The sequence below is a fragment of the Coptis chinensis genome, chromosome 1 (assembly GCF_015680905.1).
Source record: "Coptis chinensis isolate HL-2020 chromosome 1, ASM1568090v1, whole genome shotgun sequence".
NCBI classification, from domain to species: domain Eukaryota; kingdom Viridiplantae; phylum Streptophyta; class Magnoliopsida; order Ranunculales; family Ranunculaceae; genus Coptis; species Coptis chinensis.
In genome coordinates, this window is record NC_141456.1 from 49,257,560 (window position 1) to 49,282,692 (window position 25,133).

Consider the following 25,133-nt stretch of genomic DNA (forward strand, 5'->3'; position numbering starts at 1 on the left):
AGAAGAAAATAAAATTACCTATGTTTTTTCATACCATTTGACAAGTAAAATAAACACAAGTTAACGCTTGAAAAAATATATTATATTCATTGAACCATATATACAACTTCAAAAGAGTTTTGAGGGTTACAAATTCAGATTTACTAAGAGTTACAAATTTCTATATGATTTTCCAAGCAATCCCAAACGAGCGGCAGCAAAATAGTTCCAGTTTCCCTGCAAAGCTAAAATATGATCATAAATCAGTCAGAGACATCATATGTAAAAAATGTTCAACTGTTTAATTTATGAATAACTAAGACTATAGTGAGATTAAAAAAGAAAAAGAAACTAATACTTACCATAAACTATACCCACCAGAGGTATGGTTTAAGAAGACTCCATGCATGTGAGACCATAAAATGATTACCAGAGGCTAGAAGATGAGACTCATGATGAGTGTAGGTGAAGTGTAACTTTAGCAATGAAGTATATAAGATGCAACCAGAAGATGTTCCAAAATGATGAAGCAGAACCAAGAAATTTGGCAAGTATAACAAAGATTACAAGCAATTTGGCAATTTGGCAAGTATAACAAAGGCCACAGCCTCGACAAAGGGACAATTACAAGCATGCCTGAGCTACATAGGGATAACAATAGCATATCTTAAGGGCAAACTAGGAAAAAGATAGTGAATGCTAGGGGTTAACTATACAAGATACTATGGGAACAAGCCACAATATAATTAACATATATTTATTTTAGCCTGCAGAGAGTACCTCATCAAGAAGAACAGGCCTCGTTACAAAAATGAGATTACAAAAAGATGACGGCACAATATGATTAAAAAAATTGTTATAACAATCATTTAATTTCATCTATGAGACCTCAGTTAGTAATTTGAGTAAATGATACTGATGGACATGCACAGCTCAGTCAATTTTTCTTCCTTTATGAAGCTCTATTTTTCTTATGTTTTTATATACATGAATTTGGCATAATTGGTAAAAGGTGCCATAAGTTTTGATGCATAGATACATAAAAGTCAGTCCTAATTATAAATGCAGCTCGAATCGCCATGCATATGGGACAGTGAAATTGTCTGTCATTAGCAAATGTATTTAGAATATGTATACAAATGTTATGAGTACTGAACATAACGCAAAAGTGACAATATTTGAGGATTAGTGTACTTACAAAAGATTGTATAATGTCCTTTACAGATTCTTTCGAGAAACACTTGTCGATTATGGCCTGCCTGCAATAAAACAACATGACATGTAGATACTCTGAAGACATTAAATAAAATTCTTTTCTTTTCCATAGAATAACCAAAATCATCCATCGTCAACAAATACACATTACTTGTGTAAAATACTTCTGTCATCCGGGCTAACATCAGAAGAGAACTCCTGGATCACTGATTTGACAACATGCACATCACCCGAGTTCAATTCAAGCAGACGCTTCTCCAGATTGAGCAAATTCTGCCATGTAAAGAAGTCATGATTTGTGGGATTTTAGTCTGCGTGAAGGTGTAAATTTTCGATCTAAAGATTTTATGAGACATCCTACTTTTTTTTTATCATATTATAATATGCTAAAGCTAAATATCTTTTAGACCCAGAATTGACGGTATGCATGTTTACTACTATCTTTCATCCCTGAATTGTTTATGGCTTACTTTAGAAAAAGGACAAAATGTGTTACCGCACCGGTTTGCTACCAATTCCTTCCCGCTCAATCTTGCTCTGTTAAAACCGGATAATCTCCTGCAGATTTACCCATACGTTACTTGAGATTTCAGAACAGGAAATGACAAAAGTTATGTCAAAGGAAATCCTACCTAACCCACACACACTTTGGTGGAGTACAGTTGAATACGTCGCTTGTAAGATTGTCACCAAAAAAATCCACCTAATAATTTAAGTAAATAATTTCGTGCTTACCCATATGCCCCGGAAGGTGAGAAAATATGTAGGAAAAATTGCAGTCAGTGTGGAACCCAATACTAGCTTCTGGCATTGAAAAAACCTACACATAGAAAATGTTATCTCTAACTTTGTGAATAGCCTCCAAAACAACAAAATAAAAAACAAACAATCAGCGTACAAGCGTCACTGATGCAAGCAATGTAAAAGAACTCAAGAATTGGATCTATATAATTGTGTTTAAACTTCTTCGAAAACTCACGCTTTTTCTCTGGACAACCGAGAATTTCATTGGAACCATTATAGATGCACCTCCCCAATCACAATCCCATGAGCAAGAGCCACCTCGAACAACACCATTAGTGACACGGGAACAATTGGATGGCCAATGTGTTTATGTTTTCCAAATCATAGAAGAAATTGCATTTAAATCGAGTACCTGAGTTTTTTTGTAAGTGTGATTGTGATAACACAACCAGTACATTCTATACACAACTTCAAGGAAAGAATCATCTGTCATGAAAACAGGTAATGTTACAACTTACACAACTAGGGAAACCTATAAAATTTTCACCAAGATCAAAAGTCGAAGTTTAAAATGTTCAACAGTAACTATTTTCTTCATTTTCAGGATCGGAGCTTAGACTATGCTTGGGGACATGGGATATCTTCGGCAAGCACCTCTCCGAAAGAGCAATAGAGGTCAATAACCTGGGCTCACAGTCCCTAGAAGATATTAAAGTACATTGATAAGAAAGATATTACACTTACATGAATTCCTTCAATCATAGAACATATTTAAGTCCCCACCAGCCGAAAAAGCACGCCCAACCCCTTATTAAATAACAATCAAGGTAAAAAAACATGACAATTACAAGATAAACTTAATCAAAATTCCATTGAGGTCAACATTCCCATTGGAATGGAAAAATCATTATACAAAGTCTCATATGGAAAAGTAATACACTAATACTAGCCTTGAATATGACCAACTCTGCATTGTTGTCTTTCTCATATTTCTCTAAGTAGTCTACTAAGAGAGAAACCTGACCACAATGAAATAAATCATAAGATCTCTAAGTAGACAACATTTCTAGTAAGTGAATTGATTGAACATACCACTTTGGCTGAAATGACATTCAACTGACGGGGTCTATTCAAGGTGATCAACCTCACATGGATTAGTCATCTTGGTTGAAGTATTCCCTCTATATCATTACCCATAAGAAATGGGTTAACAAAAACAACTTTATCAATCAAAACAGTAAAAATAAAATAGTCAACTGTTAAAAAAAGTAGTAAAGATAGAATCTTTTACCGCAATGATGTTCAAAGTTAGATATATCAAGGTGAACACCTTTCTCCTTACCAAACCTCCTTTTATCCTCTTTTCCTCATGTTAAACATCATATGGCGTATCACCTACTTAGAAAACAATTGGATGAGCCATAGCTTGATCTTTATTATAAATCAACATCTTACTGATGAAATAGTAGCTGCCCACTATTATACCTCATGATCACTGTTGAAATATGTTCGCTTAAAGGAACACATTATACCCTGGTCCAGGGAATGAATTAACTCAAGCAACCACATAGCAACAGGAAAACGAGATCCCTCTCCTTGTTGTCTTCTTTTTACAATTTTGGTAGGTAGATTCCTTATAGTATATATTATATAAGACGAGTAATATACATTATAAAATTCTTAACTCGTTGTATCCTATGATTCTATTAGTCAGAAATATAAGAGACAAAAATCAGAACAAATATCCTAACCAAACAACCTATTTGCTATGATAGTTGGTTTCATAAGTGGACTACATTTCTAATGAGCATTCAGATGGTATAATAAACACCTCATTATTCACTATTCATGTTCAACTTACACCAACTCCTGTTGATGTTCGCTCCACCATATTGTACACCACATATTATGAATGATTCCATTGATGAGAGACCATCGAGGCACATCTAATTGTTGAAATGAGTTTGCTATAAAGGAACAACATTACACCCTAGCCCCAGGAATAAACGAATTCAAGCATCGATAGGGCCGCAAGAAAACAATCCCCTTCTCATTATTCTCTTCCATTTACTATAATTCTATAAGTATTGTGCATGATAAAATTATTTAACTCGGCTAATAATAACAATTCAAATAACAAAGTAGAACATACCTTCTGGCGTACATCTCCTTCCAAAATGATGCATCCCGACATAAGTAGCTTTAATAGCACCATTATTATACACCAAAAGAGTAGGAAGATTCCAATCTGGGTAATTCTGAATACAATCAGTCGACACAATCTTAACAAATTTCGTCACTAGATACTTGGTAGCTAACTCCTCCAAACAATTCAAAACTACCCACATTCCGCAATCTTACCCAATAACTACAAACAATAAAACAATAAATGAGTTGTTGTAATTAAACTATTAAAAAAAAGAAAGAAAGAAAAAAAAAGACTTAACCTTTACCCTTCTTTATAAAGAAACACAGCCACCCAAACATCAGATTCTGCTTGTGAAACTTCACATACAAAATCGACACCGGATATCGGAATAATAGTTCCAAATCTGTAGACTTTTGTAGCTTCTTTCATTTCTGCCAACCGATTCTTCCGGTATTCTACTAGAAAGTGTTCATCATCTAGATTAGTATCGTCCTCTAGATCTTCTATTTTGTCTTCGGTTTTATTGTCTATCCATGATTTGGAATCTTCATCTTCTGAGGGAGTGGAAGTGGGTGGTTTGAAAACTGGAGGTTTTGGTGGTAAATTGCCAAGCTTAGTCTATATGTCATCCCATTGTGTTGATGTTCCTTCTAAATCTTTATACACAAAATGATAATCCCCCATTATTTTTTTACACAACCAATTTCACAAGAGTAGCTTTTGTATACAACTCAGAGAAAAGTAATCAAAGGAAAGATTATTAACCATACAGATAAATTATTACTTTGAATAATCTGGATCTGAAAAATCTTCTTCTGAGTTGGTGGAGTATGTGTGGGCAGAGAGAGAGGGAGGAAACTGGAGAGTGTAGCGGCGGTGAGAGAGAGAAAGAGAGGAGAGAAAGTAAAGTTATGTTTTATATTTAAAGATTTTAATTTGCAACACTTCTCACACGATTTTTAAGCGTTAGCAATTAATTCCTTAAATTCACCAAAATAAAGTAACACTTTATAACATTGCTAACGCTTATATAGCGTTGGCAAGTTGCCAATGGTAAATAACCGTTGCAAAGCAAAAAAGGTCTATGTTGCAAATATCCTATTATGGTGTAGTGAAAGTGTAGAAGCAAAGTAAGAACAAGGTTTTCTCTAGTTACATATTTTGAAGATCCTATTATCTCAGACTTGTCCTTTTGAATATCTATTTCCTTCCTTCTTAAAACCATCGCCTAATCTCTGCAACACCTAATAAAGACCTCTAGCTCAATTAGGAATAGGTTAGTGTGATAGTAAGTGGCAGATGTGTTTGATCGACCTAGGCTCCCTTGTACGTCATTGAGATTGTGAGGAAAAGTGTGCCCACTGCACACTGGAGTGAGCGAAACTTGAGTGAAAAAATCAGAGTGTTTTTGTCTTGACATATTTGTGAGGACCTACTTAAGGACGCTATTCCAAATTGATTATTCTTAGGTTTTGAATTGATTATTCTTTATTCATTGATAGTGAGATGTATAGATAGCTGAGAATAAATAAGGAAACATTAATTTTATTTCTTAGTCGTTGTAGTATAAATGAAGTTTGTGAGTATCTTCTCTGTAAAACTCTCACGAGGCTATAACTCGTCCATTAGGGAATTCCTATTGGTTTAAGGCCTTATTGCATATGGTCAATGCAATCGCACTCGGCGAAACGAGATTAGTTAGAACTCCATTTTTGGTCACTTATTTTAATTTCTCATCTTTGCTTGAGGACAAGCAAAATGTTGTTTGGGGGTGATTTGATAAGAGCCCAAAACTGTAGTTTTAACCCCTTAATAATATTACATTTAAACCAATTATGATTATAATAAATAAGAGTCAGTATAGTACTAATTACGTACTTTTGAGTATTTCAGGTCTTGGAGTCAACTAAGTAAAGAAATATGTCACTTTTGCAAGAGAAAAGAGCAAAGGTTGGCTACTAAGAAGTTCTATGGTAAAGCCCAAGTTTCAAGGAGAAAAAACCTTTTTAAAGCCCAGTCAAAGTTGAAAAGTCAAAGTTAATGTGGGCAGGAATAGAGCATAAAAGTCAATAGAACTTCCGCAGGCCGTATCTTTGGACACAAACCTCAGAATTTGGCTTATTATATGTCAAAACGACCGGCTCGGAAAGATATTTCTAATGATCTAGGCCTTGATCCAATCAGAGGAGTAAAAGTGGATGAAAAGGCTATTATAGTAATTTCCAATAGAGAAACCCTTTTTGGACTTAAGTAATTAGGTTTTGGGCTTGATCTAGTGGCTCAAAACATAGCTCCAAAGCCCATGCACGAAATTGTAAACCCATGCCCTCTCCTATATAAAGAAGACTAAGGGAAAACTCTAATTCTCTCTCTCTCTCTCTCCCAATAGTTATTTAATTTAGTCTAAACCTAGTTTTATGTTATATTAGCTTAGCCAACATTAATACAATTCAATTTATTTTTCAATACAAGTATTCCTTTAAATTATGTCTTCTTCTTCTAACTATTTAAATTATGATACGACGATCAGGTTAAGCTACGAGTGTTTCCTTTCACTCTAGCTGATAAGAGTCATGCTTAACTTCTCTCACAGAAGGCCGATTCTTTCGATACATGGGAAAAGTGTTGTGTTCTCGTTCATGAAGAAGTACGTTCCGCCGAAGAAAACACAAGAGATAAGAAGCATGATATAGTTCTTTAGACAGAGTCCGAGTAAGACATTTTCTGAAGCATGGGATAGATTCTCTGACCTACTCCATTCATGTCCTCACCATAAACTAGAAAAATCCACTCTTGTCCAATGTTTTTTCAAAGGCCTTCTCCCAGAAGACAAAGTAACCCTCGACATCATGAGTAATGGTAATTTCTTGGATAGAGGTGCAACTGAAGCTATAACTTTTCTTGAAAACCAAGTTGAAAAGAGTACACATTAGGACGACATAAACAATTCCATAACAGCCCAACCCAGTACATTTAAGGCTAGTGGTATTTTTGAGGTGAAATCAAATCCAGAAATCAAAACCTTAATCCCTCACAAGAAAGATAGATGCCCTCACAACCAAACAAAAAGACCAAACCCCTCATCTTGTCATGAACTTAAATACCTTACCATGCAATTTTTGTCGAAGCTTAAATCATATAGATGCCACCTATCCCTTAATGACAAACCTATCATCACTTCAGCTAGAAGAAGTATGTGCTTTCAATGTACCAAATGCACCATGGAGACAACATCCAAACTTCGCATGGACCAACATTCCACAAAACCAAACACCACCAAGTTTCAACAAACTAACAAATACCTTCAAACAAGGACAAGGACAAGGACAAGGTACCTATAATAATTAGAACAGAGCATTGGTTCCATCCTAGTTTAACCAATATCAAAACCAACCTGTCAACAACCAAAGAGACCTAGTTCCCGTTACACCATCAACTAGTGTCTAAACAGATAAACCCACCGAAATAATGCTATCTGTCATGCAACAGTAAACCTAAATCCTAGCATCCATGCAACAATCTCTGAACTTGTTAGCCCAAGATAAAACCTAGAAAGGTGTGTTCCCAGGTCAAGCTATCCCTAATCCTAAACCAACAAACACAGCCTTTGAAGCAACAAGTGACGTGAACGAAGCTGGAGCGTTAAAAACTCTTTGTTAAAGATCCCATCTACGAGGATTAAATCCTCCTGTTCTGATGTATTCCTTTCCCATTCCATTCCATTTTTTTCCTTTAAAAGGGGATACATCAATAAGGTAACCGGACCTCTCCATTTAGATGGTGTGGTTGTAAGTGCCGGAGCCTTAATCCACAATATATCCCCATATTCTTTGTAAAACACTTTTTACTCGTCGTTGGAGTAAGTGTGAACTTATGGATCGAGTATACAATTTTTATTTTCTTTATTTTACACTTCTTTTCCAAAAATGTTTGATTTCTTTGTGCTATTAATGATAAATTCTCGATATATCAATAGTTAAGTGATTTTTCAAAACGGGCAATGGATTTTACATAGACCAACCCCTAGAACTACGCAATCTAGGGGTGGTTTGATATCAACTTTGCTTACTAAGGGTCGCCTATATCACCGAGCTATTCGCCCAGGTTAGGACATTCCATGTCTTGCGTAGTAAATCCCCCAACTCGCGAAGCTGAAGCTCTGTCTGTTTAGATTGGGTTCGCCACAGAAAGTTGCCTAAGAATATCAGTTATAATGTGTTTTAAAGTAGTAACATCTAGAATCATTGCTTTTGAGTACGAGTTTCTTAAAACATCTCTCCATAGTTTTCAAAACCAGAAGATATAAAAAATGAAAGTTATACGTCCAGAGTAACTAAAATGATATCGGATTAACGTATAATTTTATCTTCTTGGCAAAACCTCTATATGGATATAGATATATTTTGAATGAGAAAACAAACCCAAAAAATAATAAATAATAAAAAAATAAAAAATAAAAAAAAATTAGACGAGGCGTCTCCAAACGAGAATTAAATAAATAGAGTAACCCAAAGTGATACAATTCTCTGTTTAATTCTATCTTTTTGCCCCCACCTCTCTATTTTGTTTCGAGAATCTGAAGTTAAAAGACTCAAAATTTTCCAAAATTTTGAAAAAAAAAATTTCCTTTCTTAAAAATCTTTCCCTTCTTGTTTAAATCTTTTTCCATTCTAAATCTCTCTCGTTTTTGAAAAACTTTTCAAAAATGTCTTTTGTAGCAAACAAAAACCCTCCACCTAGCAAGACTAGATGGATCAGTTTTAATGATCGTGTGCAAGCACTTTCTAGAGAACTGTAGCTAAAGATATGGACACATATACCGAAAATCATTCCTGGTTTAGGTAAGAGTTCATACGAACGTAAGAGATGAGCTAAGAGAGAAAACTGGTGCTTGAATTGTCAAACACCAACTTGCCCGGTCTTCAACCTCATAATAATTCTGTTTACAAAGTTTACATGTGTTATCCCCCAGTGCATTACGAGAGGTCTAAGAGAGTAATCCAGCAATCTGGTTGGGATTGAGTTTTCAAAAACTTCAAAGTCTTGGGGATCTAACTTTAAACGACCCAGCTTTTTAAAATTTATGTCAAACTTATTCAAAACCCAAAAAAATTAATTAAAATTTTCCATTTGTTATCTGTACATATTTTTCCTACAATTCCTGTACAGTTCTTTCCATCATCTGTTTCTCATCTACCATTGGATGTGAGTGTATCCTATACCATTACATTGCATTTTTTATGCTGATCGTTTTGGTACCTCACGGGTCAAGATCGAACAAAGTAACGAAGCATGGATCGGCTCTTGAAGTTAGCAAGGTACTGATAACAAGATCGGAATTTCCTGATTCATTTGGGCTTGGGCCAAAATTTCAAACTCTTAAAAGAGGCAAGTGTGAGGCATGTGCCATCAATCCTTTTAACCCACGTGATCTCCCCTACTCTTCTTCTCCATCCCAAAAATTTCAAACCCTAGCCGCCCCACTTAGCTCGCGACCGCCTATACACCTCAACACACCACCACTCAAAATTTTTATAGTCTTCCCCATTTTCAACCCCCATTCCAACACAAAACCCTAATTTTTTAAATCCCTACTCTAAATGGCTCGAATTCTTAAAATCATGCCAGAGCAAAATTTTCAAGACCTTTTCTATTCCGATCTGTTTGAAGTGCACTTCAAGGTTGAGATTAGAAGAAGAGGATGGGAACCCTTGGTTTTATTGGAAGATACAGTTTATTCTCCCTCTCTTACTCTTTCATTTTATAATTGCATGATTAGAGGAGAAGATGACCGCATTACGGTTGTTAAGGATGGCCGCTCGCTGGAGCTCACCAAGGAGGTGGTGAGTGGTGTTCTTTGGATTCCTCTGAAAGCCTATGTTCTAATAGAACAATCCCCAGACGGCAATACCATCGACGTGATGATGGTAGAGACGCTTCTCGAGGGGGTTAAAAACCCCAAGTCTCACTGCGCTTACTAGAGTTTGCTGCAAAGGAACCAGCTAGCAATATCTCAGTAGGCAGCCTACAACCTGCTAGGCTCGGCCAAGCCTTCGGATATAGGTAAGGTGATGCTTCATCTTTTATCTTCAAGAGTAGAAGAACAGCTTCTGCATCGTTTCCTTTATCTTCGAGCAACTCTACAAACCAAAGAAGACAACTGCCCCTCTACCAGTGGTGGTCATGAAGATCATGCAGCACTGGGGGTTCCAAGCTACAGATGCCCTAGTGGAGGTCAAGGGCGCTACCACAGGTCATATCTATGCCCACTGCATCCAGAAGTCATGGCTTCCACCTGAAGCCAGAGCCGCTGAGTAAGTACACCCGACTGAGAAGGTGGATTACTTCGCTGAAGATGCCACGCGGTAGTTCACTCAGCCCATGGACGAAATTCACTTCCTCCATGGAGGCCAGAGGATTCTGCACTCATATCTCCACCAGCTCAGGGAAACTCAGGGTAACATCGTAACGGAACAGCAGAATATTAGAGTGGAACAACATACCCTTAGAGAGGAGTAATGAACCTTCCAGGAAGAGCAGCGACGTTTTCAGCACAATGTCACTAGAACACTGCAGAGTATTAGAGAAGCGCTCCCGCGTAGTGATAGACATGTCAGGCCTTGATGTCTGCAAAAAGAAGGATCTTCTAGACATCGAGACGAGTCACGCACGAATTCTTACTAGAATTCCTAGTGTCCGTATAGTTGGATTTATTTATTTTTATGTTTCTTTTTCACGTGTATGACGTAGTATAAGTTTAACTTTATGTTTAATATTATCTGCTTGTTTTATTTTGTATTTCTTGTAGAATTTGGTTTATGAGTAGAAGGTATGTAAAACATATACATCATGCCAAAATTTTCCTTTTTTCTTTCATGCATTTCATGTTTTCAAAAATACAAAAACCCAAAACGATTTTATAGTAGAATAAATATCCCTAGTACAATAAACCATGAATTTCTCATTCTATATCAAACAACCCACGCCCCAAACTTATTTGGGGGTGACATATTTTCATCATGAAGAACAAAATACAAGTGTATTGCCGTTTGTGCTCATGTTTCTATGGTAATCTCTTTCCTTATCTCTTCATACTTTGAGGACAAGCATAGTTCCATCATAGAGTTGGTATAGTAACATCTTGCAAAAACTAGGCATTCTCTACATAGTATATATAATAGTATATTTCTTCCTTTCTAAAAATATTTCAAAAAGACCAAAAATATTTTTCCGTTTCATATTAAAAAGTTTTGTTTCCTTTTTCTATGATGAATAAAAAGTTTAGAAGTCTCATTATAGCAATAGAGTAAGGACTTGTTCTTCGTACTTAGACTAATATACGTACAATAGTTTCTACATCTTTTCATGAATGGCATGCATCAATAGTTGTTTGTATATAATAGTGAATTTTCAAAGCCAAGGTTAGAACAATTAAGTTCCATATCCTATGCGAATCTAGCCAAAAGCCTCATCTGAATGATTATTGAGTGATGACACAAAGAATGTCTAGATAGAAACACCACACGTCCACTTGCTTGATCACCACGCCATATCCTATGAGGGAATTTAGGCCCTTTTTAGATCGATATAGCCAAATAAACGTTAAAAACCCAAAAATATAGTTTTTCTCTAGTTACCCCTCTTGAGCCTTCACCCTTTCTAAAAGCCTTTTTATTCTTAACCAATAATTCCTAACACGTTACAACACACAATCAAAAGCTTACCCAACTAATGAGTTGAGAACTGGTTGGTTATCAGAAAAAGAGAAGAGAAGCCCTTGTACAAAAATAGAATAGTTATTTACTTCAAAAAGAAAAAGAAAAAGAAAAGAAATAGAATAAAATAAAAGAAAGACCCATCCAAAACCAAAACTCCAAAAATCCAAAAGAGTCAAAAAAATTGAATCTCCAAAAAGTTCAAAATCAAATGGAGACGATATTAGAAACAAAAAGAATCAAAAGCAAAGTTAGAACTCCCAAAAGTCAAAATCATATGGAGTCACAAAGCCAAAAGGCTAAAAGAATATATCACAATTCAGAAGCAAAATAACAAAACGAGGTTCTTATCTAGTTACAAGTATCTTGAAGACCCGGTTTCTCATCTTATCATATTTTGTTTTTCCCTTCCTTTTTTTTTCTAAACCATCACCCTAGCCCCTTAAATCCTAATAAAAGACCTCTAGCTCGATTAGGAATAGGATGGTGTGATAGTAAGTGGCAAGCGTGATCAATCGACTCCAGTTTCTTTGGACATTATTTGAGTATGTGAGGAATATAAGTGCCCACTGCACTTGCGATAACGAACTTTAAGTGAAGCTATCAAAGAGTTGTGATTACAACACACCCCTGTGAGAACCCACCTTAAGGAAGCTCTCCAAAATCCTCGAAAACAACTCTGCTTTTGCATTTCATTGCTTATGTTTTGTACAATTATCTTTAGATGCTTAAATTACTATACATATGTTATTCTGAGTTCAAAAGGGCTTGTCCTTATTCACCACTAATGAGATGTATGAACTTCTGAGAATAAATAAGGAAACAAGACCTTTTGTACTAAATAGAAGAAGTTTTTGAGTACCTTCACTGGAAAAATCTCATGAGGCTTAAAGTTTGTCCACTAGGGAAGTCATAGTGGTTTAAGGCATTGTTGCATATGGCCAATGCAATCGCACTCTGCGAAACGAGATTATTATAACGTATAATAAATCACTCATTTGTGATATTAGTTTTTTCTCTCATCCTTGCTTAAGGACAAGCAAGCTGCTATTTAGGGGTGGTGATTAGCTCCCAAATGTGCGTTTTATTATCCGTATATTGCTGCATTACAGTCCCTCTTACACTTAACGAAAAGGCAACTCATAGTTTTTACTGCCTTTTTCAGGTTAAAGAGTATTTAAGACCACTTATCATAAAAGCTGCATCTTAGCACCAAAAGGAACCTTAATCATGCTTATTATGAAGACCAGTAGCTACTGTGGAAAAGTGCTGAAAAAGTCAAAGTCAACGGTCAAAGGACTCAAATTAGAAGACCAAAGATAGAAGCCCTTATTCCAAATTATGAAGACTTATCCCTAAACCTACCTTGGTCAAGAAGGCACCAAAAAGCAAAAGCAAAAGCAAAAGCAAAAGCAAAAGTGAAAGGGGTGAGGTGTCTAGTTTATAATGGAGAAGGGCAAATATGTAAATGGTCAAAGTAGGAGTATATAAACAAAAAGTAAGGGAGAGAGAACTCATCCATTGTCTTAGGATTTAAACCATTTGGTTTGTTTATTTTCTTGTCTTGTTTTTTCAATTTCTTGTTGTTTTATTTTATTTCAATCAACTTGTTATTTCCTTTTCTTTATTTCAATCAAACTTGTTCATTGTTCTTTGTTTTGATCTTCGATCTTGTTTGGTTCTTTCATTTCAATGTTTTAATCAATCTTCCTTTCATGTTTTCAAGTCATTTCAATTAACAATCAAAGCTTTCAAGTTCATTAGTTTAGAACCATTCTAATACTACAAGAATCTACCTTTATTCTTCATATCTCCCTCACTCAAACTCTAAACAATTTAGGATGAACCTCAACTCTTAATCTAAATTCTTTTGAAGTATACTCACTACAATATTGAAACTTCAACCACCCCCAAACAGAAAATATGCTTTGTCCTCAAAGTATGAAGAGATAAGGAAAGAGATTACCATATGAACATGAACAAAAATGGCAGTACAACAATATTCTGTTCTTCATGATGAAAATATACCACCCCCAAACAAGTTTGGAGCGTGGGTTGCTGAATATAGAACAAGAAATACATGGTTTGTCTAAATAGTAAGTTACGAAATTAATCTTCCATGAAATTTTTGGGTTATTTATTTATTTTTTTGAAAACCATATATAATGCAGAAATTCAAAATTTTTGGCATGATGTACTTGTATTACCTTCTACTCATATACCAAATTCCACATAAGAAAATTTTAAACATGCATTCATACTACTAACATAATACTAATATAATATTAACATGTTAAGAAATAAAAAGTGCGAAATGTAAAGTATGCAAACAACTATCTATACAGACACATATGAAATATGTGTGTGTGTGTGTGTGTGTGTGTGTGTGTGTGTGTGTGTGTGTGTGTGTGTGTGGTTTATTTATTTATTTTTATATATATTTTTTTCAAAATGTTGTCTTTCTCAATATAAATGTATCTCTAACCATATATAGGGTTTCTACAATAGAATAAAATCATACGTTTATCCAGTATCATTTTGGTTACTCTGGGACGTAAGATTTTCATTTTTATATCCTCAAGTTTTGAAAACTATGTAGAGATCTTATTATAGATAACTCATACAAAAGAAGTGATTTCTAAAAGCTAAGTTTGAAAAATAAACCATAACAGGTGATCTTTGGCAACTTTCGTGTCAGCTATTTATTGCACCCAATCCAGTCAGACTGTAGCTTCAGTTATGTGTGTTGGGGGATGTACTGTGCAAGACGTAAGATGTCTTTTACGAATATCATGGTGATATGGGCGACCCTTAGTAACACATAGCTGATCCTCAAACCACCCTTAGAAGAATGGAGATTGCGTATTTCTAAGGGTTGGTCTGTGTGGAATCCATTAACCATTGTTTTAGAAAATCATAACTATTGTTGTATTGAGAATCGTCTATTATGAGAACGGGGACAAAGAAACATTTTTTGAAAGGAAGTGTAAAATGAAGAAATGAAAAATAATAGACTCGCTTCATAAAGTAACACTACTCAAACTACGAGTAAAAAGTGCTAGATAGACTAGAACGCACCAGATATATGTTGACTAAGGCTTCGGTGCTTAGAACCACACACACCAAGAAGAGGGCCCGGTTACCTTAAGGATGCACTCCCATGGAATGCATCGAGAAAACATAATATGAATATTTTATAGTCAGATATTCAAGACTATATGTTGGGTAATTTTAAGTCAGATTCACCAAGACTATGCATAAGATGGATGATATGTTTGTTAACTATATACTAATAGTCTAAACAGTTGGGGATCAATATATAAAAACATATTAAAAGATTTACCCCAAAACAGAATGAAATCATGCATTTGGAGTGTAAGATGCAGAATGATAAGAGAAAGCTTATGTAACCCATCATGGAACTTAAGCAATAACTCATCATGTTTGAATTGTCCAAGAGAGTGTGAGTGTGGTAGTAGTTGTCCTTCATGAAGCTCAGATGAGGTGAAATATGACAAACTGGGCTTTTCAACCATTTGAATAAAGGGATCATCGTATGCTTTCAAGAACTCACATTCCACCATAGATTTTATTTCTTTTTTTTTTTGGCACTTTAATGAAATCGGGGCTCTCATCAACTGGAATGATAGGCTCGTGAGTTTGTACATTGGGCAACGTGTCTTTATTGGGAAGGTTTAGAAAATTATGAAGGATCTCAAAGGCAATTGGATTAAGTGCGAATTTGAGGTTTCTTTAAAATGGTTTAGTGGTGTAGTCCTCATAAATTGGAAGATTTTTTTATAAATGGAGGATGGCTTTCAAGAGGTGTTAAATTGGAATAGTGATAGTTGGGTGGTAGTTCTTCACATGAACTCGAGGACTCAGAGAATTCTTCATCTAGTTTTAGCATTTCCACAAGATTGTGGTTCATATCTACTATAATAAGGATGTCACAAATTTGTTCCATGGATAAGTCTTTAACGACCAAACTAAATTGGGATCCATTTTCCACTTTAGATTTTACATACACTTTTTCAAGCACTTCATTTTCTTTGTCCTCTTTGCCTAGATCTTCATAAATTTTCTCAACGTCATTGTCCAAGTGTGTCGAGTTACTTTCCAACACAAGTTCTAGAGTTTCTTTTGTCAGAGTGTTCTTATGCATATAGTCATCATCGTAAAATAATCTGGAATTGACACGATATTCAGGTGGATGGTGATGGTGTTTTAATTGGTCATAAATACCAAGATGGGCTTTAGCATTTGACTCTATTATAGTAACACCTTGTATCTCTTCTTGGTTGGGTTCTGGACTGGTGGAAAGAATATTAGTCTCAGATGTGACATATTTTGAACTGGTTTGGAGAAAACATAAGGTCTTTGCTATTTGCTAAATTTGTATTGTTTGCTCGGCCATTACCTAGTAAAGTTGGCCTTTGATAGATGGTGAAGTGGGATAAGAATTTGACATGAATGGTAATGGACTGTTAGTGAACCCATATTCTAACTGACCAGGTGTAGGTATGAATGATGGTAGACTATTTTTGGTAGAACTCCATGAATTGTCTGCATTTGGTACATTGAAAGCACATACTTTTTCTGGTTGAAGCGATGATATGTTGTTGAGCAAAGGACAATTGGTATCTATATAATTTAAGCTGGAACAGAAAGTGCATGGTGAGGTATTTATGTCCATGACAGGATAAGGAGGATGGTCATTTTTTTTGGTTGTGAGGGCATCTATCTTTCTTGTGAGGGATTCAATTAATGTCTTTATTTTTTGATCGGATTTCACCTCAAAAATACCATTGGCTTCAGATGTAACTCCATATGCCTAAAAAGATGGGTGAGTATCTTGCCATTACCATTCCTAAAAAGGTTTATGAATAAGGGTTGCTCAATTGCAAACAATGTTTGGTGGGTAGAATTGATTTGTATAAGGGCCCAATAGAGAGGGTTCGAATTATAGAAAAAAAATATTGCGGCCAAATGGTGAATGGCTTATCACTCCCATCGGCAAAAGCTATCTTTTCTTGAAATTTTCTAATGCAGAGGACCTTAACAGGGTATGGTCGAAAGGAGCTTAGGACTTTGAGGAAAATATTATGCACATCAGTCAATGAACTCCTAACTTCTGCCCAGAAAGCCAACATTAATCCCATGCCTTTGTATGGATAAGACTACCAGGACTAAGTCAGGAGTACTGGGAGCCTAAAGCGCTTATGACCATTGCTAGAGGAGTAGGCTACCCAATGCGGATAGATGAGAGAACTCTAAATAGGGATTATGGGTATTATGCCTGTATACTGGTGGATGTTGATCTCTCGGAAGTAATACTGGAGCAAATTTATGTCAAGACTAAAAAGGTTCAATTCTGGCAAATTGTGAAGGTTGGACAGCTGCCCAAAATGTGCACACATTGCAAAATAGTGGGACACCTGGTTACCGAATGCAGGAAGTTAAAAGGGACAATGAAGAAGGACAAAGAGGTGGTAATTGATTCCACTCAACCAACGGAAAATTTGGCAGAGAAAACTCAAAAGACGAGAGGACGAAAACAAAAGCAAGGTGAAACCAGTAGACAAGGCGAAGCAATATGGATTCTTAAACCCACTGAATAGCCTAAAGAAACTCAAGTTCAAAATAGATTCAAAGGGGTGGAAGTTGAGGAAATTCAGGATATGGATTCTATCAAAAACCATGGAATGCCAATCCAATCTTCTCCTCCAGAAGATGTGAACCCAACTGTGAATCAGGCGACTGAAAAAATTGATCTAACACCTGTGAGTCCAGTAGTGGAGGAAGTTTTGGACTCTCAAGCTACACAAGTTGTGGCTGACACAGCAGGGACTGAAACAGTGGCTTTCCTCGATGAGGGTATGGTGCAGAAAGTGGCTCAAGCTACTTCGGTTAATTCTATAAATGTGGTTATGGTTTCAGTTGCAACAACACCGAAAACCTATCTAGTAGCGATGATCCCAGTCTCTCTAGTTTCAAATGACCCTGCACAGAACATAGTGCATAACTTCCGATCCCCTAACAAAGAGGTTGTGGGTTTACAAGTCCTGAATGTATCTACAGTTGGTGAGACATACGTTTCCCCAGTGGCACATGGGCCTTTACCCAACATAGTGCCTAACTTCATCTTTACAAATGAAGAGGCTGTTGGAGTTCAGGCCATGATTAGTAGAGTTCTAGACTCATATTCCTCATTGACAACAAGAGCAAAGTTCTCATTCTCCAATGTATTGAACGGAACCAACTTCATTTCGAGAGCGGTTAATTGGGCAGACTTTGCTGATGATGAGGATATATTGGAGGATGGTGATGAACCATGTCAGACGATACCCAAGAAAAATTACAAACCACAATAGATGTTGCAGGATCAATCTCTGTTATCCACAAGGGCAAGGAAACCTCCAACACATAAGAAATGAATATCCTATTACTTTTGTTGCAAAATTAGAAAATCCGGATCAGTTATACTTTAGATCTCCGTAGAGTGTAGAAAAATCTCTTTCTGTTCCTTATGGTTGAATCCTAACTATGTAACTTTATATTAATATTAATATATTCACATTTTGCCTACAAAAATAAGGGCTCGGATTTTCTAGAATTGTTTATGTCGCCCCAATGAGTACTCTCTTCTGCTTGGTTTTTAAGAAAGGTTAAAGCTTCGGTTGCACCTCTATTTAAAAAAATTCCATTACTCATGATGTCGAGTGTTACTTTGTGTTCTTGGAGAAGACCCTTGAAAAAACATTGGACAAGAGTGGATTTTTCTAGTTTATGATGGGGACATGAGAGGAGCAGGTCAAACAATCTAGTCCATGCTTCTGAAAATGTATCACTTGGACTCTGTCTAAATAATTATATCTTGCTTACAATCTCCTCTTGGTTTGCATTGAAATTCCATGACGGTTGCAATGTATATCGATAAGCCATGGATGCTCAAACAAAAATGATGCACAAATTCATTTGTATTTTGGAATTTTGAAAAGTTTGTTGGCCTATAAATTACTATGCCCTATTCAAAATCAACAATTGGGCACAAAACTAGGTTTTGGGGCGCTACACACTTCAAAAGAGAAGATCACTACTTTACCACGTGGGGTGCTACAAAAAATCTCACTCGCAATGAAATGAGGGAGAAGAGTGAGTAAGATAGTTGATCCACTGGGATTCTGGTAGTTTTCCACTCTCAATCTTCGTGCTAAGTGTTTGTCCTATGGACGTGACTAGATTGGTTCTGCTTGGTTGTTTTTAAATTTTTGTTTAGTCAATTTAGCATTTGAATCACGCAACGTCCGTTAACTAAAGTGGGGATTAGTCCCACTTGTTGTTTTGTTATGGCTCGGATTTAGCCTTAAGCGCGTAAGGTAAATATAATACTTAATTTTAACACAGAGTCACGCAAACATACTTTTGTAAACAACCAAGTATCCTCTGACTGGGAGTTGCGAGGAGGTGAAGAAATTACCTCCCAAGTGTGCGTACACGTAGTTGGGGATGGAGGTGACATGGTATGGTTTGACCGAGTGTTGGGTGTCTCGATACGTCAAACCCACCTTTCGAGCTTTACGTTATTCACTACCAAAAGAACGACTTTACCCGACTGACTATGGCTATCGCGAAAGGTATTACCCGACAGACCAAAACTGCCGCAAGACCGTCGGAAAATGCTCGGTCGGCATAGGCTTCCGACAGTTTTTATTGGTCAAAACAGGCCGTCGGGGTTGAGGATCTTTGCCGACGGACATTCCTGCTGTTAATAACCATCGGTTATGCCGGCTGTCAATAACCGTCGGATAGTTGCTGCTATTAAAAACCGTCGGATAGTTCTGCTGTTATGAACCGTCGGTTAGACCAGCTGTCACCAGCCGTCGGATATGCCAGATGCTAGCCGTCGGGTAGTTTGCTACTAGATAGTTTTTATCCGTTGGGTATTAGTTCTTTATTTTAAAAAAAAAATCTTATAATAATTGTTTCAGGTATCCCAACATTACATTCTTGCAAATGCCCACTCAAATGCTACAAACGCCAATTAAGAAGTTCAGATTTTGATATAACATTTATGCTAACCACTATTCTGCAGGAAGTGCAGTTAAGAATTGGCCATAATATACATTCATCTCTGGCAACGAATAACACATCTCACCACCTTCTCCAGAGTTAGATTTTCCACATAGTCTATTCATTGCAATAGCAATTGCTTCATGAGTTTCTCTTGAAATTGCTCCAAGTGACATTCCACCCGAGTCTGCGTAAGTTGAACAATGGAAGCTGCAAATTCAACCTTCCCTACTGGAATTGAAGGCTGGTCACTTTTGAACTCAAGTAGGTCTCGAAGAACCTATATAGAAAACGGATAATATATATATCTATCAAGATTCCTTAATTAAGTTTAGGAGAATTTTAACAAGCTCAATACTATGATGTGCCAGTCAAACAAGAAGCTTTGATAACTCACATTCACTAGTTGGTTAGCCAAGTGTTGCTGATAAACTGTGAATGCACTTTCATTCTTTTGGCGAACTGCTTTATGGAGCAATTTTGACATTTCGGGATTATTTCCATGGTATTCACCTATGGAAAATAAGAAGAATCATTAGTCACAGAGATACTCCACATAAAATGGATGTAATAAAGTTGGTAAAGTCGCCAAGAAATTTTCAATTAGGGAAAACTATGCATCATAAACTCTAGGGAATGTTGATTTAAGTGTGATGGCAATAGAAAATCCAAAGTTTAAACACGCTTAACAACTTGAAATGCTACCTTCAGGTCTGAATTGGATGAACCCAAAGTTTTCCAGTCTTTTTGTTGTGTCTTCTGAGAAAGCTTTCACCCAAAAAGACATGGTTTCCCTTGCCAACTGCAAGAAAAATAGGGTTCTGACCAGTTATAGTATTGAGAAGTCAAGGGTAAAGCTACAGTAGGTCATCTGTTAAATGGTTGAGTAAATAGTTACAAATAATGTAAGACCAATTATATGGCATTACTCGTCAATAACAACTTTGTTTTGGAAATTTTCTTTTGTCCAAACCTTTTCGCATAACGGTTGTAATAACTTTTTCTCATGTTTACATTTATAATTTGAACAAACAATTCATCTAGTATGATAAAAGACTAAACTCATGCTAAAGAAAGCCAACAAAACTATTGATAATAAGCAGCTCATTGTTTTGTAAAGACCAAAAACAAAAATAATGCCACAAAATAAGATATCGAAAGGAGCAGCTTTCCTGTGTTTTGTACCTCATCAAGACTTAGCCCACCAATCTTGGATACACTTCCACAGAATGCAAGATCAACAATGTCTCTTCCTATACCATAAATCTCAAATATTTCTGCTCCACAATAACTAATAAAAACAAATTTGTCAGAGAAGAACATCGAAGGGTGCCAAAATAGCTGCAATGGCACATAAGACAAACCTGGAAAGTAATGAGATGCCCATTTTTGAAAGTATTTTAAGAAGACCAGATTTTACCGCCTGAAATTGTATCAAATCGTAAGACTTTAAAGAGAGCAATCTTCATGAAACTTATATTGGATAGTAGAAGTTAATCTTGCAAGAATTTCTGCTGAAACCCTCAAATGGATGTTCGAAGTAGAGTATCAATAATAACATATACATCTAATCTTACACAGCAGCCATTCTCGACCTTAGAAAAGTTCCTTTGTGCTTGTTCAATTGTGACCGTAGGCATTTTTCGATTCCACATTAGATTCACAGCTTTTTGTTGCTTAATCGCCATGCCGACATGTTTCAAGTGCCAAGTGTGGACATACAAAGACCGAAAGAAATACCATAGAAATAAATTTATTAAATATTTTTAAGAATGATCATGAAGTTGATACGGTGCCGATTATAATGCTTTTTCTGGCGATATGTGAGTGAAATGGAATTGAAAGATCTAGAGAATAAAGTGGAATGGAGATATATTAGAAGAAACTAAAACTAGGTCATCTTTTAAAAGATTGAAGGAAAGACCGGCACCATATCTAATCGGCAAGCAAACCGATGGGTCATTTGAAGCACCGAAAGCGATGATCTCCGCTACAATGGAAGCCGATATTCGCAAGCCGTTTTGAATTAGATGTTGGTGAACAACACCGACAAACAAGCAAGATTGGGATAGCAGGTCGAGTTGGTTCCCTGAAACAAAACAAGGAGAATGTTAATGCTATATCACCAGCTCAATGAAATGCTCATGGAATTACTATATTAACCCCTTTCCGAATATCAAAAAATGTCGGCAATATTTGAGGATTCAAACGGGGGTCCTTCATCAAAGACTCAAGTTCCCTTTCATTTAACACAGGACCAGACATGATTACCTAATTTAGTAAAATTCAGATATAAGTATATGGAGAATTCAGTTTGGTACAAAAAGGGAAGTAGATAAGATTTGCATAGAACATATGAAGCTATCTTTATCATTTACAAGTATTGCACAAACCTGAAAGCAAAGATTCTCAAGCACACCAACCGATCCAGTTCATCCACTTCCAATCGAATCTATAATTAGTGTTCAAGTATGCCTCAACTCTGTCTTCTTTCACCATTTCGAGATTGGCCAGCCCGGGATGAGAGAATGATACCCACAATGAGGCCATAAAGAGCAAGAGCTTCAAAGAAAATGAGGATGAGAATCATTCCCACAAAAGAGCTTTGGTTGCTGTGCATTAGCCCCGCAAATAGGGATAACCCAACACAAGTTTCAACATGCAAACAATTGTAATTTCTCTTTCAATCAACCAATACATACAACACTCGAATTTAGAAAAAAAACTTCGATAATAACAAAGACAACCATAGTAACATTCAAGGCAAATACAAAAAAGAGTGTTGGTCAAGAGGAAATCCTTTAGAAATAATTACGAGACCAAGTAAGTTGTATGCGTTCATGAGGACATGTAAGATGTAACATCTCACTTGACCATCTCTTTTGATTTACGACTTCACAAAGAAAGAAATAATAATCACAAATGTTTCCAATAATATCTTCTCAGTTGTATATATATAGTGAGTGTTCTCTTTAAAGTCAGTACTCAGTAGCATTTTCCTAATTGCAATTATACTATGATAACTGGGTATTATACAGCAATATTCAATTTCCTTCACAGGAATTTAATTACAAACATACGACTCACGAACTATGGAGCAACAACAGATAACCAGGCTAATGAAAAAAGTATGCACGGCGACTAACATTCGGCTGGATGCTCCATCAAAACTTTCTTTCACTTCGAAAGTTTGGTTCTATTTCTTCCAAGCTCAAGCCTTTCGTCTTTGGAACAACAAAAACTATGAACAAGAGAGATATTAACAATGCCAGCAAAAAGGAGGAAAAGGTTCTCTGTCCCCAGTAGCTCCTGCAGAAGCCAATGTCGATCACTTTAGTATCAGTTTTCTTTTTCTTTTGGTTCCCCAATGATGACCACTTAAATATCAGTTGAACAAGTGGAGACCATAACAACTACTAGGGAAAGACTACACTAAAATTATTACCTTCAATGGGGAGAAAGCAAAAGTTACAAGTGCATTTGAGCCAAAGTTAGTGAGAACTGCAAGACTGATCCCACGACCTCTTGTGCGAATAGGGAATATCTCTGACACCATTAACCAACTAAAATGACCAAAAGATATCTGAAGAAGCCATTAAAGAACAAAGTCCGGTCATCAAAATAACCTTCACATATTGCGGAGAGAATATAAAGAGCTCTCGAACAAAGTCTATAGATTCATTAGAGATCAAGATTACTTTGTTTCTCCTTGTGACTTCACCAAAATGACGAGGTACAAACAAGAGTTGTATTCTTATTCCTATTTATGTGTTTTTTTTTCTTACTTTTTTCTTTTTGTTCCGCAAGTTACGGAGGAAAGTTTCGAAGGATCTAACAAAATTTTACACTGTAGCACCAACATAAAGAAGCAGAGAAATTACTGCAATGATAGGAAAACCTTGAAGAAGTTTATAGTAAGCAGCGAGAAGCGGCAAGGAAAGCGTCTGTGACATAGAAGGATATTAAAGTGAGCTTTCAAGATTTCTCAACTATCAGTATCCTGAAATGGCATAACACATTTCATGAAGAAAGATGACGAAGAGAGATGAGAAGCATACAATGCCACTGACACCTCCAATCAGTAAGGGTCGCCTTCCAAGCTCATCAACTTTTAGGACAGCTACTCCTGTCATCAGTAACTGCAGAAAAATCAATAACAAATCATCTTGAAGACCAAAAATATTTAGAGCTGCATTACTCAAATTTGAATCAACTTCAGAATTTTTTTCATTAAATCCACTTCAGCATTAATCAGGACTAACGAGTGTCCTTATTTGAACAAGATACTTGTAATGTCAGAAGCTTTTAGATACTAGTTTGGTTTGGAAGCAGGTCCTTGAGCATACCTTAAACACTCCCATTACAACTGAAATACAAGCAAAGATCGATGCAACATAAAATCCAAAGCATCGACATAAATATTAATGGAAAGCATCCGCGATATAAGGTACTCGAGAAAATTACAAATCTTTCCAATTTTAGCATCTCGTAAATGTTGATGTGAAGAGAAAGTACCGAAGAATGGACCACATAGTACGTAACACTTGGCTGCCTATTATCTACATTTGTTGGATGATAAGATTTAGTTTGCAAGTTCCTGTGTGCTCCTGATTGACCCATTAGGTATGCAAAATAAGCATCAAATTTATTCTGGAGGAAAAAGGAAGTTCAACTACCTGCTGGAAGAGGACCAAACCCCCACCAATTATGAAAGCCTTCAAATTCGCCCCTTCAAACACCTCCCAGAAAATGTATGCACAACACGGTTTTGTTAAAACATGCGACCATAAAAAGGATGGTTTGAGTTAAATGAGCTCACCCATTTCCCTTTAAACAAATCACACCCTTCACCACTATTTTCAAAAACCCCCATTTCTTAAATAACCAAAGTTTTTTAGAAAATAATTATATTAACCCCAATTACTTACCTTGATGGCTTCAACCTGACGAAGAGTTATAAACCAACCTACAAAATCACCGAAACAAAAGAATAGTACATATGAAATTAAAACTTGATTTTAAAAAATAAGTGATTTTGTGTTTGGTTGAGTGAGATTTGAGAGTGAGTGTACCTTCTTGGAGTGGGAATGAGAGGGGATGAAGTCGCTACGTAACAAAATTTGAGAGGGGATAATAGTTTTTGGGTTATATTTTTTGACTATTTGTTTTTAATTTTTCCAAACAATTAAGTGAGGGAAGTGAAATTAGTTTGGGTTAAGGCTTATTTGCCTATTTGGAAGAGATATGCCGATAGCCCA

At 36.2% G+C, this 25,133-nt stretch overlaps 1 protein-coding gene, 1 long non-coding RNA gene and 1 pseudogene across 2 annotated transcripts; all 3 read right to left on the minus strand.

Annotated features, from left to right (window-relative positions):
- Positions 1-542: 542 nt before the first annotated feature.
- Positions 543-4,516, minus strand: LOC147524382 (3-hydroxyisobutyryl-CoA hydrolase-like protein 5; annotated as a pseudogene).
- A 15,480-nt stretch (positions 4,517-19,996) lies between these two features.
- Positions 19,997-21,563, minus strand: LOC147524383 (ferredoxin-dependent glutamate synthase, chloroplastic-like). The gene is made up of 6 exons (XM_086574509.1): positions 21,471-21,563; positions 21,240-21,298; positions 21,061-21,166; positions 20,581-20,677; positions 20,273-20,388; positions 19,997-20,155 (listed from the first exon to the last, which is right to left on the minus strand). Exons 1-6 carry the CDS (start codon positions 21,561-21,563, stop codon positions 19,997-19,999), a joined length of 630 nt encoding a protein of 209 aa, XP_086430635.1.
- Positions 21,564-22,869: 1,306 nt separating this feature from the next.
- On the minus strand, positions 22,870-24,269 carry LOC147524384 (uncharacterized). Its single transcript, XR_015196946.1, has 4 exons — positions 24,222-24,269; positions 23,934-24,014; positions 23,321-23,819; positions 22,870-23,184 (listed from the first exon to the last, which is right to left on the minus strand). It is a non-coding gene; the product is annotated as an uncharacterized LOC147524384 (long non-coding RNA).
- Positions 24,270-25,133: the final 864 nt, after the last annotated feature.

Coding starts and splice junctions, on each gene's coding strand:
- LOC147524383 (XM_086574509.1), bottom strand. CDS start 21,563: ATGGCGATTAAGCAACAAAAAGCTGTGAATCTAATGTGGAATCGAAAA. Junction 21,299..21,470: donor CACAAAGGAACTTTTCTAAG/GTCGAGAATGGC, acceptor ATACAATTTCAG/GCGGTAAAATCTGGTCTTCT. Junction 20,678..21,060: donor GTGGGCTAAGTCTTGATGAG/GTACAAAACACA, acceptor TTTTTCTTGCAG/TTGGCAAGGGAAACCATGTC.